The following is a 17,680-nucleotide window of genomic DNA, read 5'->3' on the forward strand; positions in this document are numbered from 1 at the left end:
CCTCCTGACCGAGACTTCAGGAAACGTTCCCCTAGAAAATGGCCTCCGTCCCTGCCAGTGAGGGAGTCAGACAGCGTCCTGTTTACTGATGGTGATTATGTAATCATGTAATTAAGTGCGAAAACGTAACTTCGTCACTTTCCAGGATGTTTGGTGGGTCAGGATCTCAATCACGACACATTATAACAGCATCCATATGATTATAAACTGTCAGCGGGTTTAGATTGACAGCAGGGGACACCTGGGAAACACCAACGTCATCAACATGACGTGTACCGTCACGCCTCTTTAGGAGCCACAGCGCCGGCTTTCTGTGTGAATGACATGGCGGCACGGCAGAAATGCTTTGCTCTGTGTGAATCACCATCGGCGGAGAATTGGCGAACCACCGCTCCAGAGATAATACGGAGACGCTGTGTAAAAAGGGCTACTGATTCTCATGTACCTCAACAAACTTGTACATACATGAAGGTACACAAGCACTTTTGGCACAAATTAGAAAATGACATCCAGGGTGCACATGCAATTAGAAAGTCAGGTATGTGGAATACCGAACACTCTAAATGCAGTATACACAGACACAGGCCGACTAGCCCAGACAACCAGTCTAATGGTGTGGATGAAGTCAGATGAAAGAGTCTATATGTATCAGTTAGTCTGTCCATGTCTGCATTGATCACACAGCAGGCAGCTCAATACCCGTCTCTAGCTTTCTATTTCTGCCTGTCTGTTTCCTTCTACCTCGCTTTGTCTTTTTCTCTCTGCTCAACCCCCCATCAATCACCGATTAATTGACAGTCATCAAGAAAATGGAAAAGGAGTCTTATTTGCCTGTGTGAATGTGTGTGATTTGTGGCTGTGTACGTCACAACAACACCATCCATTTAAGAATAAAAAGACCAAAGTGCACAGAGCCTCATTGCATAAAAGATATAGTTTTGTAAATGTTCTAGCCTGGGCTTACTTACAACTGAGATGACTTCTGGCACTTTTACTTTATTTCTTATTATTCTGTTGTTGTTGTTGTTGTTGTTGTTTTCCATATTTCATCAGAATAGAACATTATAGAAATTTAGGCCATTAGCAGTTCCTTTCAGCACAGAATAATTGACAGTTGCTTTCAGCACAATTAATATTTTACTTATGAAAATACAGACATTTACTGTGAATGTCTTATTTAAGGATGAAATTCTTTTTTATTGCAAGTGAACATGCTTGTGAGTGAATGTCTCCTCTATCTATAAACAAGTGTCTGAAGATGAACAGTGTCTCTACTTTTTGTATTCTGTTTATTATACTTTACCTAATGTTTTGTAAAATGCTTTATTGAAGTCTTTCTTTGTTTTAAAAGTGTGTCTGCAACTTTTACATTATGATTGTTTTTTCGAAGTCTTTAATCACATCCTTCTTTTGCAGTTCGACAGATGAGCAATTTCGCTGGAACACTCAAGGTAATGCTCTCCATACCTGCCTGCCTCCTAAAACCTTTTTATTACAGTTTCTAAAGTTTTTTGCACCTTAAAACCTTAGTAACACTGACAGAATCTGCAGGGTTTTATATGTGCAACACATCTTGAGTTGAAGGATTATATTTATTGCCTGACACCAAGAAGGCCTGTTCCGCCTTGTGTCTGAGTGACATAGTAGGAAAATTGTGTGTCAAGGAACATTTGAAATTTATGCCAGCAGCCCAGTAATGTATGGGCAGAAGCACCCACCCACATACCTGGTGGATTAAAAGATGATTGCGAACACACACTAAGATACACACACACTCATGTGGAGTCACAGTGACATACTCAAATCCATATCAAAATGTCTAAGTGGTGCCAGGCCAAGGCCACTGTTTTTTTTGACAGTCTGTCTAAATCTGCATGTGTGGAAACTACAAGCATACATTATTTGCATGTTTTCATCTGCTGTTTACAGACACACATAAATTCCCACATGTACTTAGACACACGCTAAACGTTGGCTTGACTACAACTTAATTTCCCGGCAGGCAGCTCCTAGGGCAGACTTATCAGGGTCCTTTCCAGCATATAATCCAAATGTTCTACAGCTCATAACCAAGTCGTAATGTGTGGGGTTTTACGGACTGTGAGAGTATACGATTGAGGTTACAGCCAAGAGGGATCTCAATCATCTCTCTGTCTCCTTCCCTCCCTCCCTTTCCTCTCTCTCTTCCTTTGTCTTTCTTTGTCTCTCATCCTCTTTTTTCCTTCACAGTTGATGGACAAAAGGATATCGAAGATGAGTTAACAACAGGTTTGGAGTTGGTGGATTCTTGCATTCGCTCCCTCCAGGAATCAGGAATACTTGACAGTGGAGAAAGTAAGTGCACTCATCAGTATCTTTGTTTATGTGTGTGTGTGTTACCAAAGCAGTACTGTTAGCAAAGAGAATAAAGTTACAAACTGAATTTAATTACATTTTCAAATTTTTATGTTTATTTACGTTTGTTCTTCCTAAGACGAGAAATTAGTTCGATCAAAATCACGCTCTGCTTAACTCTAGCAGGCAGTTCAGCAATTGTAAACAAACCTGTTACTGCTTCAAATGGGATATGAATCTCATTTCTAATTGTCATGCACAATGACTCCTTAAACAGAATTACTGTGGTGGGAAGAATATCCAGGCAATCTTAATAAAAACTACACCTGTGGTTGTTTTAAATACCAAAGAATTATGGTGTGTATTGTTTGGTAATTATAATTGTTATCCCGAAAGGAAATGAGAAAATGCACTATTATTAGTCCTTCAGGCCAATAGATAGCTTGCACTGAGTTCTGTTATTCTGTGTTAATATGGAGTCTCACTCAAATTTCATTTATATTCAGAATAAGAAAGTCGAGAGAGGACTTTATTCCAGAATATATCATAAGTATATATATTGTACATAGTTAAATAGCTATAGTATAGCAGTAGAAGAGTATTTGAAGATGTGAATATATTCTTAACACAAAAAAGTAAGAGCCCTGTAATATCTCACCAGGTACAAATTCAGTCATAGACTGCCCATTCTTCCAAAGGCCTGTTACTCTGAAACCCCAATAGTCCAAAATATGTCCCATTGGACAAAAAGCCAATTTGTCTGACAGCTTGTTACACAGAAAACAAAAGCCCACTGTACTGAGGACCGTTGTTCCAAAAAGACACATTCTCCTTGAGTGCCTGTAATGTATTTGGGAATGCAGGAAAAGACAGCATTTTGGTGATCTTCATTTTCATGGTAACAGTTGTATTTTGACCTTCAGCTGACCCTTGTCATCGTGGTAACAATAATAAACATCTGATTACGTTGTGACATTGTGTCACAGTTTGGATTAGTTTAGGCACCACAGCCAGGTTTAGTAAAAGATCATGTTTTGGGTTACATTACGTATGTTAATAAGTTTGTTGTGCCAGTTAAGTTACATACGTAAGTGGGTGATACCAGAGTGTGCATTTTCCAAAGTGAGTGATTGTTTTTTGGGAAATGTGCTTTGGCTCAAATGTGACATTTTTCTGACTATTGATGCTTTATAATCAAAACCAAGATCCTTCTACGAGCAGATAAAAATGTCATTGCTTTTTCTGACGTAGGGATGGATAACTGCCAGGCAGACAACAAATAAACAGACAAGTACACCATTCAACAACAACCTTCCAGGTTCAAGCAGGCTTTCCATCCTACAGAACTTGTATTCTGACAATGCAATTCAAAAAATTAGATTGAATGAGAGGTGTCCTGTGTTTGCTAAATGTGCGTGGCATTTTCTTTGCAGGTCATTGGTTTTGGATCACTGCTTTCCCATTTTATTTATTGTCTGGTGACCTTTTTGATTGTTGATAGTTGATGTTGCTTTGATGGATGGCATTTTAAGAGCCTGCACTGTACATGTTGCTCAGTGCATTGCTACGTAAGAGTTCACGCTAATGTAGAAATTCATTTATAACACAAGTTTCACCATTTGTCATTTCCAGTATTACTTCAATGGGCTGTGTGGGGCTCCTTAGTAAAATAAATGCGTGCACACAGTTTTACACAGTTTAGCACCTACATCTGCTTATACAGTGCAAATAGATCGTGAGTTGTGCATGTATAGCACAGAAGCTTCTCAAGGAAAACTGGAATATTATTCTCAAAATAGCTGTTGCTGGTCCCCTCTGATAAGCAACAGCTTGCCTGTTGAAGCACATGCAGAACTAGGGGACACATGTCGGATAATTTGATTCGTATCTTGCTTGTAGGAAGTGCCTGAGTCCCCGTCACTCCTGCTTGATCTGAGTCCAAATAGATGGCACTCTCATTGTGAGCTCTCTCATTGTGGGTGCTCCATACCCAGCAGTTTTTTCCCATTTTGCAAATGGGCTTTTACCAAAAGCATCACAATGTGTGGGGGCAGATAAATTCACCAGAGCTCTTTGTGTGTATGTGTTTTTCCCAAATGGTAGCACTGCAAATAGCTTAGTGGTAAATACACAGAATAGTGACATGTCACTGACTTCAGTGAAAGGTGGCAAAAAACAGGGAGGCCTTTTTGCTTTCAGCTGATACTGTAGTTGGTGAGGTGTCACAACAGAGCCACGCAAATGTCTGTAGACATAAATAAGTGTTCAGAGCTCAAAAAATGGGAATGTTACAAAATGAAATGTACTTCTCATAGCAATTACTGTGAGACTTTGGTGTATTGTACTACCTTAAAACCAGCCTTTTGAAAAAGGTATAACCAGTGTGTCTTTACGTGTGTGTGTGTGTGTGTGTGTGTGTATGTATGTGCCTGCATGTGTGCGTGTGTATGTGTGTCTGAACATTCACAAGATTCAGTAAGAATATGACGCTCATAATTTGTCTGAGCTGCTGAAAAATTTATGTCTTTCATTTGAGAACGAAGAGAATAAGACTCAATAGAGACATGAAAGGACTTAAAGCCCTACTAGCTACAGTGTTTTTCATTTCACCCTCTCACTCATTGACACATAATAACACACACAACCATTACACACACAAAGAGCACATACATACATTGTTTCGTAATCGGCCAACACAATGATGCTCCTATCATCTGACCATCTAGCTTGAACACACTTTACTTCACACGTATTAACACTGCACATGCGTATACAGTTTTTGTCGCGCAGCACACACAATGAAACAAACATCAAGGCTGAGTGATGATGAGTTTGGGAGCTCCCACTCAGTCTGCGTAACACTGAGTGCTGTTTAATAATTAATAAAAAGTAAGGGATGAATCGGGATGAGAAAAGACAAGTCTTTTGTGGAGGCAAAAAGCAGAGAAGTTGATCTCGGTTCACAATGCACAGACTTGCAGGGAGAAAAGAATTCTCAGGGAAAAGAGGGAGACAGACAGAGAAAGCAACCAAATAGATATGGGAGAAGAAGAATACAGCACTTTTGTTATTTTGGGTAAAGAAAGAATCATGGCAGTGAGGTCTGGGGAAGACACTTGGTGTAGAATTAGGACATATTCATGATATTTAGAAATTTAAAATTGGGAACGTATGAAAAAAGAGACATCCTATTTTCTGCTTCCTTACGCTACATAACTTTACCTCCAAACATTAACTACTTGAAATTTTTACTCAGAGGTAAAAATAGGACCTTGGTGAAATATTCATACACCGCTGAGTGAACATGTCACAGACCTAACTGGTCATCAATGAAATAAAACCACACATAGAAACTCACATACAGATAACCTATATAACTGCTGGCGTTAAAGTGGTTTGTAATAGTTCTCCAAGGTTCACCTCATCAGTCCATACACAGTTTAGAAGATCGTTCATCATAAAAAGTGCCTTATGATGGTGTTATTCTTAATAGAAGCTTTATGTGAACAGCATGGGAATCAGAGAGAGAGAATTATTATTTGATGGCACAGCGGAGACTGCTTCAGGTGGCAGGAATGACGCTGCCTCTAAACTCCTGGTTGAGGTTGTTGTGTGTGCGCGCGTGTGTGGTGTGGTGTGGGTTGCAACAATTTATCGTTGGCTAAAGCCAATCTGAATTATATATGTTAATACTTTGAGGGTCTTAGGCTGTCAAAGAGTATGGAGGATGAATTGAGCTTACTGCTGCTATATTTCACCATCCTGCAAAGCAACAGAAATGAAGCAGCATTAAATGATTTATCCTGATTTCCTTATATACACAGTGGGTCAAGAGAAGGTTTGCTCAAACCGGCAAGGTAAAAACTAATGTGTTTGGGGTGGTAACAAATCAAGTTATTAGGTGTTCCATCTATTACAACTTTTTTCTTCTCAGCCCTCCTCCTCCCATCCTCTCCATCTCCCTGCTCCTCCTCCTCCTCTCATTCTCTCTGTTCCTCTGTTTCTCTTTCCCTCTGCTAATAAATTATGTATGCCATCTCCAACTCACGGAGTGCTGCACTGCTGCACTATCTGCTCTAAATTGCTGCTCTCTCTCTCTCTTCCCCATTTCATTCTTCGCCTCTCAATCTTTCCCCTTCACGCCCCCACTCTTTCTCACTCTTAATCTCTCTGTCCTCACTCTCTCACTCTCTCTCTTTATATGCACACACACACACACAAACACGCACACGCTCACACTCAACTCAACCCCCACCTCCCACCAAACCATGCACTGTTCCTGTCTCTATCGGTAGGACCGGCTCTTCTTTCCCAGAGTTCCTTGCAGCTCAACTCCACCCCGGAGGCTTCGCTCCAGTACTCTGCCAGCTACCATAGCAACCAGACCCTCGCCCTTAGCGACAGCATCTCCGCAGCAACTCCTCGGAGCAGCGGGCAGGTTGGAGGAGCTGTGCACAGCTACAACCAGGTAGGAAATACTGATGATGGTACACAGAAGATAATGAGGATGTTGAATAGTATTGTTGATAATGAGAAAGACGACTGGTCTTTCTAACATGTGCCATTTAGGAAAACTTAATTGTTTGTTCTTTAAAACTTTTTGGACTGTGAAAGTAAATAACTTAAAGTGAGTTTTCCACAGTTTTCAAGTACAACTGCATGGTTCCCCTTTTTCCATTGAAGGCATTTATGCACCGACTGTCAAGATATAATGTATAAGCTGATTTTCAGATCACTCACTCCTCCGTTTTTTCTATCACGAGCTGAGCAAACATCACTGTCCTTTTTCTACCCGTTTTTTTTATTCACTACATTGCACAGTGTTCCTCCTGCTGCATGTTTCTCTGACTCTCACTGTGGATTTGTTTAATATCATAGTTGAATAATGTCATCAGTGTTTTAGTACATATTCTTATAGAATCGTACTTTATTTGCCTTACTGAGGAGGTATATACCAGTGACTACAACTGGCTTTTTTGAGCAATCTGTAGCATTTTTCAGTATTTGGGAGGACTAGAGAGACAGGGTTAGACAAATTAATTAAAGCTGTTTTGAAGGAGACAGGTATTCACATACTCAAAGACCAAAATGAGGAGATGATTAAATACACACAGAGACATCTCAGCAAGTGTCTTGTTTATAAGGACTTAGAAATAAAGCTTGAGACAAAGTCACATATTAATCACAGCAGTGTGCTGATGAAGAGAGAAAACCCAACAAATTACTCTCCAGTCTACAGGAGCCAATTATTCTCAATTTTCATGTCCTTAACATATCATTGGTAATTCAAGACATGCTTATACACACACACACACACACACACACACACACACACACACACACACACACACACATACATGTACTTTCTAACCACCCACACATCTGCTAAATCAGTGAACAGCTGTAGAGCATCATTAAAATGTATTACCAGTGTGTGTCTGGGGCAAATGATCCATTTGTGATAAATGAATTGAAAGTATGAGAAAATATTTTTGGTCAATAATTATAAACCAGATAATTATTTAAGGAGGATCACAGCTCTTTGAGATATCCCGTATGCATCTTTGCAGGTACCTGCATGTGTTTTGCAGTAAGGTTTCAATATGTGGACTGAATGGATGTTTGTTTTGTGTGTGTGCGCATGTGTGTGTGCGTACAAATCTGTGTGTCTATGTAAGCCTTTTTGCTCATGTATGTGATTCACTTCAAAGAAAATATCCGTCTTTGTAAACACATTCATTCATTTCCCCCCTAGAGTCACACCAAAGCTTATTTCAGAACTTGTTTCAGAGAAAGCTTCCATTCCTTCCCTTAATAGGAAGTACAGGGGCAAGGACAGAAATATAGAAAGACAGATAGACTGGTGTATAGATGAATGGACAGATAAGACAAAAGGAGACTTTATTCTGTCTGTATTCTGAATTTTATAATATGTCTTGTCCTCTGGTTCTCTTGTACTGCAGTGTTCTTGTCCTCTTTTCCTTCCTCCCTTCTTTCTTCGCTGTCCTCTCTGCTTACCATCTCTGTCTATATGAGCAAGAGTTTTTATGTGTGTGTGTGTTTGCGTGTGTGTGTGTGTGTGTATTCTCCTCTCTGATGTTTTTGGCTTGTCAGTGTAATGGGGCCAGTGTTGTCAGCAGGGCTTGTTGCTCATGAATAGCTTTACACAAGCCTGTGCTGCTAGATAGACAGGTGCAGCCTTCATGCATGTGCAGTACATGCAGGATTTGTTGGCATGCTTGCAAGCATGTGTAAATGCATATGCACATGGGAGGTTGGGGAGGAGTTGATGCACTCCTTCAATTGAGGGTGTTCACCAATGCATTTGTTTAAAGTTTGCACAAGTGACTGGTTCAGGGAGCATGAGAGTGAAAGTGAAGGTCTAGCATGGTGCTGCTCTTCAGTGGGGTATTTATAACCCTGAGAGGCCCTGCTTTAATAATGCATGGATACATGGCACCTCAAACATCCCAGTGTTTTACTGAAGACAAGAAGAAGCAGCACTGCAAGATGACATAGAATAGTATAGAGAAAGTGCTCTCCCTCAGACGGTGTGTCAGGCTTTCTATCTATTAGTTACCTCAGCCAGCAATTCATCTATGCTTATCATTTATTTACTTGGTGCCCATCAAGCTGTTTATTTATTTGTTCACACTTATCAGTCTATATCAGTCTGAAGTCCATTTCTGTCTCATTTTCATCTCATCTCATCTCAATGACTATAGCACGTCTGCAGCTCAATCAAGTGACATAAACCATTAATAGGGTTCTTAAACTCAGTTTTGGGGCCTGCATCTCATCAGCCTTAGATCTCTCACTTGGCTTCATAACCTACTAAACCAACACGAGGGACTTATATAGCAGGTTTTTATGGTGCAAACTGTTCTGGATAGTGACACACATCCGATAAAGATGTCTTCTAAGCTGTTTATAGACACTTTCAATAATCTACTCTCTAATAACCCTTTATCCGTGTACACTCAAACAAACCGATCAAGTGATATTGTACACATAAAACCCTTTGACACATGCAATTAACGTAGGTTCTGATAACACCTCAAATGCTCAAGCATTTTTTAAAGACTCCATGTAGTTCCAGATTTAAAAAGGGAAGGATACATTACCTGGGATATTTCTGTAAAATGACGTGTACTGTTAATTTTTTATTTGAATGGCCCAATTAAAGCTGCATGAGTGAAAGCATTTACATATATTGCACATGTCTTGGTAAAACCAGGCTTGCCATAGTATAGTTAACTGCTTCATTACTCCTGGGTCAGACAGTTATTTTAATAGAGATTCATTAATCAAACTCTAGCTTATTACTGAAAGAGCACGATTCATAGACTTACACATCATGAGACAGAATGGACCCTGTTGAATGTGTTGCTGTAAAATATGTGTTTGTAGTGTTTAAAATGCAGGAAAAACATTGTGCTGAAAAATATTTTTTTTCTTTTTTCTTTTGGAACTTTCTGGTGTCCGTTAGCACTAGAGTGAAGTTGGATGGCACTACTGTTGCTTTGAGGCTCAAAGTGCACAATGTGCAGATTTTGTTCTTTACAGTATGAACAGCGAAAAGAGAGAGGGGCAAATTAAGAGAGACTTTTTTAAGAAGCATTTCAACAGCTTAACCCAGCTCTGCATGTCATGTCCAGCACTCTGTTATCATTTTTACACCAAAATTAGTGTGTATTTGCAGGTAAACCCTGCAATTGAATGTTTCCCAATGCCAGCAATGCATTTGCCCTTTGTTTCTGTCCTGTCTATTATGTCATGTTCAATGTCACAATGCAGCAGGAAACAGGGAATGGTAGAATGCAGCATGGAGGCCAGTGATAATCTTACAGGATTCGCTCTTTTACATCTTTTACTTCAGATTTTTTTCAAAATCAACACCAGCTGAACGATGATTGATGGCTGGTTGAATGGAGATGGATGGAAAACTAATTATACAACACTGTCAAGAACTTCAACACTTGTCCATTTTCATCACTGCTGATTGGAGCTGTAAAAGATAAACACTCGTGACTACTGACCATTTCTTTTATTTTGTTTATTTATTTGCGTTGGTGAAAAAATCCAGAAAAATTTCACATATCTTGGAAAGTGTGAAAGATAGACATGGAAGGTAATCCAATGATTACCTGAATGAGCTGTTTGACATTTAAATGTAGTTTTTACTTTGACATTTGTTGAAGAAGTCAGCGAGACCTGGAAAGAATATTGAGAGGAATCGAAAAAAAAAACATAGATGTGCCTTGCCATAGTATCATGAAGGACAAGTATTCTCAGTTGTTGGGAAGGAGTTGACATCCAGATAGTGCTTTATTTGTGGAAGTTGTCAAAAGAAATTGACTTTGGCTTTTAGTGTTTTGTTCTTGACAGTTCTGAGGAAATCATACTATGTGGAATCAAATTCATGAAAGTTGTACATATTGAGTATTTTTTGTCTAATTTGGTAATTTATGTGTCATTTGTCTGTTTACTCTTACAGATCTATTTAGGATCATGCTTATAAGGCGTGCACACACAGTTGAGTCTGAACGGACCTACATTGTTAATCGTTTCTGTCAGTTCAGCCTTTCTTATCGTCATGGCCACATATTCTGACTGTAGTAATGATTCTGCTATTATATTTACCATCCAAGGTTTTTCAGTTTGAAAGTGAAATTCACCTCATCCTTTGTACTTGAGCCAGGTTAAGTTACAGCTTCTGTCAGGATTTACTCCTTGTATGTTGAGCTCAGGGTAGATCTGTCAACTCAAGATTGAATGCTGAACTGCACTTTCAGCACTTCTGCGCACACACATGAAAGTTGTCAGAAGCATAGTGTCATGTTACTGAGTCAAGAACATGCAAGAAGATGTATTTAATCTACTGAACCGTAGTCTTACTGTACATTTTACCTGACCCTTGGTTTATGTAAATGTGTGTTCTTTCAGTCCTTATCTGTGTCTCCTTGTCTCTGCCACTCTGCCTGTTTGCCTTCATAAACTATGTCAGATTTTTAAGAAAGAGACAGCTAATCCACTCAGCCAGAGATAATCAGTTTTCATGACCCCTCTGCAAACAAAGCAGTGCTGGAACCAATGGCCTGTTGTCTTCAGCAGACGCGCTAGAAAATATAACCAGAGACTTTGAGAACATAATAGGAGATTGTGTGCTTGTGCGTGTTGCTATATTTATCCAGGGGAGGTTTGCTGAGCAGGCATGCCTTTTTTTCCCCCACCAATCTCTCTGCGCAATTTTACAGCTGCAAGGATTCACACCTGGAAAATGTTACATACAAATGTGGCATTTTAATGTTACACCAGCTTGTTGAGGTGTATGGGTGTGTGTTTGTATGACATTGGTTGTTGGATGATCAGATGATTAGATTGGATGTTTGAGGTCTTTTGAGGTATTTTTACACAAGTGTATGCATGTGTGTCTGCCTCTGCCTTAAAGAACAATTTCACAGAAACAGTGTCAGATGTATGCCCGAGAAAAAGATATAATGACAAACATTATAGCAGTGTTAATATTCAAACCACTAATTATCACACTGTTAATAAAGCACATCTGAAAATATGTTTTTGTTAGACTCTCCTGATGTTTCGTGTATACAATTGTGAGTATTTCTAAGAAACAGCAGGTTTGAGTATTTAGTTCTAGAACCGTCTAAAAAGAGCTACTGTATATGCAGTGATGACAGTGCTCCAAGGTGACTCAGTGACTGTGTGCTTGCATAATGTGGCCTTGTACAACTGTAGCCATGTCAGGCTAGTAATAATGTAACTGAATCACCCTTACAGCTTTAAGCATCAACATAAGGCTATATGAGGCTCAGCGGAGCACTGGCATATGCTCCCCCCTACTGTCTCTGGAGACTACGGAGAATATATTAGGATCGACCAGCATGAGAAGTGTGGTAGAAAGACATCTCATGCTTTAACTTTTTCTCACACACTGGCACACTGCTTTTTAGCTGTATGAAATTAATTGCAAATTCCAGTCAAAGCAGTACGTAGAGGCGCAGTAAGTGAGCAAAAGTGCTAATTTCGTTTCGCTGTCTTCCTTCAAATTTGACTTGAATTGAAGACAATACTTGTATGATATTAATATAGCATATAGAGTAGAGTGATATTGTAGCAATCTAATTATTGGGGTTTATGTGAGCGTAGATGATAGATATTATAACATGAATATACAATACTACGGTCTGTGTAATCTTTCTCTCTACTTTGAGTAGGTGGTGCAACAAGGCTATATGACAAATGATTTCAGTCAGCTGAGCTCCTAGGACTTCATGGTCTGCTTCTATGAGTCTGTTTGAATCACCCCTCTGTTTTCTATGGGGATTTCATTACTAGCAGCTCTAAGTTCATTCGGGACTCCTCAAAGGCTCGACTGAACTCATTGTGCATAAAAGTTTTTGATGGCAACTACTACTACTTAATTCTTTTTTATCCCATTTTTCTTAACTCTGTCTCTCCCTTTCCCCCCTACCAACCTCTCCCTCCTCCACTTCTCTCTCCCTCTATTCATCCCTTTCTCCCTGTCATGGCTCTTCTTCCTTCACTTGCTCTGTTTTCCCCCACATGCCCTCAGGTGACATCCAGTCGTGCAGCCCAGCAGCAACAATCACAAACGGGGGCAGGGTCAGGTAAGAATTCTCCACTCCTTCTCTTCACAGCTCATGTCTGTCTCTCCTTGTGGAGATGCATTGTCTTTATAATAAATTAATCTGGCATAGCATGAAGTGCTGAGGATACACAGAGATGACATTTGGAGACACTGACAGACATGCATGAGAATTGGAATAAAAACCCTGTTACTAGTATAATGATTTCAGAGCTTGCTGTATAATTTCCCTCACATGTTGTATTGCTCCTTCATAATTTATAAACAGGCTGTATTGCCTCCAAACTCTGGAGCCTTGATTGTTTGGGGTGAAGAATTTGTACTATACATGTACAGTGCTGCATGTACTGTGTTATATTTTCTTTATCCAGTCAGTTTCAGTTTTTTGGAAATATATAACACATAGACAGTTACACTCAAGACATTGCTATACAGCAGACATAGTATTTGATTAAGTGAAATTAAACACTATATCCATCCATCCATCCATTTTCTAAAGCTTAGCCTGGTCACATTGGCAGCAGGCTAAGCAAGGTGGACCAGGTGCCCCTCTTCCCAGCAACATTTTCCAGCTCCATTTCCTAAGCCAGATATAGTGTATAATCCCTCCGATGTGCTCTGGGTCCACCCCGGGGTCTCCCACCAGTTGGATTTGCCTGGAAAACCTCCAAAGGAAGGCACCCAGAAGGCATCCTGTTCAAATGCTTGAACCACATCAACTAGCTCTTTTCAGCATGAGGGAGCAGCAGCTCTACTCAGAACTCCCTCCAGATCTGTGAGCTCCTTACTCTATCTCAAAAGGTGATCCCAGCCATGCTGTGAGAAAATGCATTATGGACTCTTGTATTCATGATGTCAATACTTGAGTTATATATTGAACTTGTAGCCGAGAATACAAACACAGTTCTCAATCTTAATATACAAGGAGTGTTTGACTAATATAAGGGGGTTCAGAGCCCAAGTGATTCCCCAAAGACCTTGGTAGACAGCCGTAAGGCTTCTTCAAGTAGACTGAATGGGCAAACCTCAATGGCTCCAGTATTAACCCAGCAAAGGTAAAGTCTGCATTGATCCTTCAGGATATGAGGTTTGGAATTAAAGATGTTGCAGACAAGGGCTTTGGCCAGCTGTTCCCTGTTCACGGTAGCTACAAACCATTTGGGTCCAGCTGGGCTCCCTGGCTTGCAGATCTGACTTTATAACATTAAAGTCAGTCAACAATCTAAGTTGATCTGGTACCAAGTACACCAATGAATCACCCCCTGTTCAAACAGGCTGTTTGCTATAGCCAATCCATAACTAGCACATAATTCAAATAACAAAGCATCACTGAGGTTCAGATCAAATAGACCATTCATACCAATCATTCCCCTCCAGGGTTCTCCATCATTGCCCATGTGAGTGTTGAAGGCCTTCAGCAAAACTATTTAGTCCCAAGAGGTATCCTTTCCATGACCCCATCAAAGTCTCTAAGAAGGCTGGATCCTCCGAGCCTTCCTGTCAGCAACTCGTAGTTGCACGGAAGCAATCGTCTTGTTCTATGAGGAGAACTCCAAAACCACACTACCCACAGTCCTCGCTGAGAAGCCTAGATAAACATAAAAGCAGACCGTACACTTGTCCCCTGAATGAACTTTTTTAAAGCCCTGTGTTTTGACCTTAGTTTTAAGCTTATTTTATTCTATTGTTAACCTCCCCTGACCCGTACCTGTAGCTTTTTACATATTTTCTTGTACCTGTTATCAACCCATAGTAAAATGTCAGGCTTATGCTCCTAAATGACCTGCCTGTATACATACTCAGAATCATTGACAATAGCCTCAATTGTAACTCATTCTGCTGCTTCCCATGTGTATTGAGTTTTCTTGCCTTTTTTTTTATTTCTCCAGGTATCTACTACTCCAGCTCCACCTTACCCGCACAGCGTGTCAGTTCCCCTTTGTCTGGAGGAGGCGGAGGCTCTGGATCCAGTTCCCCCAATAAACTGCAACGCCTGGGATCAGCCTCTGACACACCAGGGTACTCCACTACTCAACGCTTGCCTTCCTCCTCCTCCTCTCCCAGCAAACAGTCTCCTGCTAATCGACTGGCCAAGTCATACAGGTAGAGAGCCACAGCGGCTGTGACATTGATATTGATTTTGATGTATTGTTTGAAGGTGAGGATGGTTTTTGAAAGAATTACTGTTAACTGTTTAACACATTAGTCTCATCAATGGGTTTTACAGACAGTAAGACTGTAGAACGCCTACAATAGAGTAGATTTAAAAGGTAAAGGGAAAATCGCGTTGGAGTTCATTGTCCTCTATTATATGCTGGCATGCAGTGAATATGAAATACTTACATACTACACACATAATAGAGGCGTGATACAGTTTTTATACGTGAAATAGAATGACTCAATTTGAAGTCATTATTTATCAGATAAATGTATTACCTTTGTCTCTTAGCACCACAGTTGCTGTGACAACAGCAGGAGGGGGTGGGTCTCCCCTGAGGGTTGCATCTCCACCCAACTCAACAGCAGCAGGGGGAGGGGCCAGTTCATCATCGTCCCCTCTTCACCAGGTAGTGTTATGGAAAGGACGTGCATTTTGTGTCACTCCTGTTGAATATGTAACTTTTTTATGTGAAATTAGAAATTCATTTGACACCTTTTGTTATGTGCAGCATAATAGTACTTGTATCATTTTTATAACAGTATTTATAGTGGTAATGCGCAGTTTTAGTATTTTTTCAACAGAGCTATAATTGACAGCTGTACCATTCTGTTTAAGGATAATATTATACAGTCATAATATTGATTGATGTTAAGCTGCTGGGTGAGTAGAGGGAAGATTGAATTCATGTTCACTTTGTCAGATCTTCAGTCATGACAAAGAATTACATGGTGCAACACCAGAGCAATTACAAATTGAGCCATATCTGCAAACAAAAATCTATACAGGTCAGTTTTAGTTATCTAATCTTTATAGATATAGCGCCTTATCTAAACCCCTGATAAATTTGTTGGATGCCTATATCCAATATCTCACACTCTACAATGTTGAGAAGTATTTTTAGTGCAGGGGTTCTCATCTTATACTACATTCTGAACTCTAAATAGTTTGGACACGGTTTACACATAGTGACAATTTCAATTTATAATCCCATTTTACCAAGCTTGTCAGTGGGATAAAGACACAAAAGTAAATTGGTAAAGTAAATTGAAAAAGAAAAACACAGTTACAAATTGTTCCTATCTGAACCACACAGATCGAAACATGTCAGCCTTGTCAGCTTATAAATATTTTGCTACCTACACGCTGTAATCTAACAGGAGCTAATTACACCTGGGTATAGACTTTACCTTGTTCATTCTCTGGTTTATTTACAATATCTGAAAGCAATGTAAAACAACATTTGTCTTTGCAGATGAGTTCAGGCATAGGGAGCTATGCCACTCTGTCTCCCAAACGGCTGGCAGCTCACCACGCTTCTGACCAGTACAAGATCTCCCACGAGCTCTACGCTACTGCAACATTGCAGAGACCTGGCAGTCTAGCAGGTAAATATAGTAACCCTTCTCTGTGTCTTAGTGATTATGCTATTTTTAAAGTAAACGGGCTATGAATTTTAAAGAGATGTACAAAAATCTCTCCCAATACCTAGTGTATCCATCATTGTTTTATCCATATCATGTGTCAATGGAGCATTTGTGTTCTTAGGGGATGTCAGTGCATTTCGATGCTAATCTGAAAAGGTCAAGTTCTGCATATAAGTCTATTGAATTTGCCAGTCTTTCAATAGGAACATCAATATGTTATGGTTGATAACTTTGGTTTATTTAGAACTTCCAGTTGAATCTACTTGCTGTTCAGCAGTTACATTTGAAAATGATGAACAGACTAGCAGATAGAAACCAGCAGAGACCAGAAGATTAAAATTATTGAGATAGTGTCTTCAAATTAGATCTATTTGCTCTGTCTGGGAGCTGAATGTATAAGAATGAGACTGGTCTTAGTAAAGGCTGCATTCAGGCTGCAGTAACTGAGAATTTTATTTGCTACTGCAGTTGCATTGACTAGTGAATGGCTTTCTCTCTTCACTTTACAAAATAGAGTTGGCTGAATGTCAAACTGAAAATGAAAATGCGTTGTGGAAATGGTTATAGTCCAAAGTAGTGTAGTGTAAAATTTTATTTGAGGTTGACTGTTTGCGCCTGTTAAAATGAGGTAGCCCACTGTTTCAAGGACTTTAAATTCTCCAAGCTTGTATTAAAGTGCCATTCAGACTAAAAACTGTTTTAGATAACCTTCTTCTTTCATTTCACATCACTGAAATGTGTGCCATATGCTTCACTACTTCATCTAACTACAAATTAATTTGTTACTTGTTTCAGTCATTTTTCAGGGGTTTTAAAGATTTTTGAAATCTGGGAAGATCTTTAATATCTTTTTTGTCTGCTTTTACTTCTTTTTGGTGTATATGTACACTGAGCTGTGAGGTGACTGTACTTTTGATCAAAGTATAGTAAAGTGTTTTGGCATTTTTGTATGCTAAGTAATGGACAGACTCAGACTGAGCCCTGATGAAATCCAAGTTGATGCCTCTGTTACAACTTCCTTTGCAACAGGTTGACTCTTTAAAATAAATCAAATATTTGACAAGATTAATATTGATTAAACCAGGTAGCATTGTTTTAAAGCTCTGGATTGAGTTAGACAATTGATTAGTCCTT

At 39.6% G+C, this 17,680-nt stretch overlaps 1 protein-coding gene across 4 annotated transcripts in view; it reads left to right on the forward strand.

The window, feature by feature from the left end:
* ctnnd2a (catenin (cadherin-associated protein), delta 2a) overlaps nt 1–17,680 on the forward strand; it is a 271,445-nt gene that overhangs the window by 123,596 nt on the left and 130,169 nt on the right. For all 4 annotated transcript variants that reach the window (XM_030398742.1, XM_030398744.1, XM_030398743.1 and 1 more), the window contains 7 exons: nt 1,417–1,451; nt 2,230–2,334; nt 6,630–6,802; nt 12,929–12,983; nt 14,851–15,064; nt 15,411–15,528; nt 16,375–16,507. In XM_030398742.1, coding sequence (XP_030254602.1) covers nt 1,417–1,451; nt 2,230–2,334; nt 6,630–6,802; nt 12,929–12,983; nt 14,851–15,064; nt 15,411–15,528; nt 16,375–16,507 — 833 coding nt within the window. The remainder of the gene's footprint in view (nt 1–1,416; nt 1,452–2,229; nt 2,335–6,629; nt 6,803–12,928; nt 12,984–14,850; nt 15,065–15,410; nt 15,529–16,374; nt 16,508–17,680) is intronic.

The sequence above is a fragment of the Sparus aurata genome, chromosome 19 (assembly GCF_900880675.1).
Source record: "Sparus aurata chromosome 19, fSpaAur1.1, whole genome shotgun sequence".
NCBI classification, from domain to species: domain Eukaryota; kingdom Metazoa; phylum Chordata; class Actinopteri; order Spariformes; family Sparidae; genus Sparus; species Sparus aurata.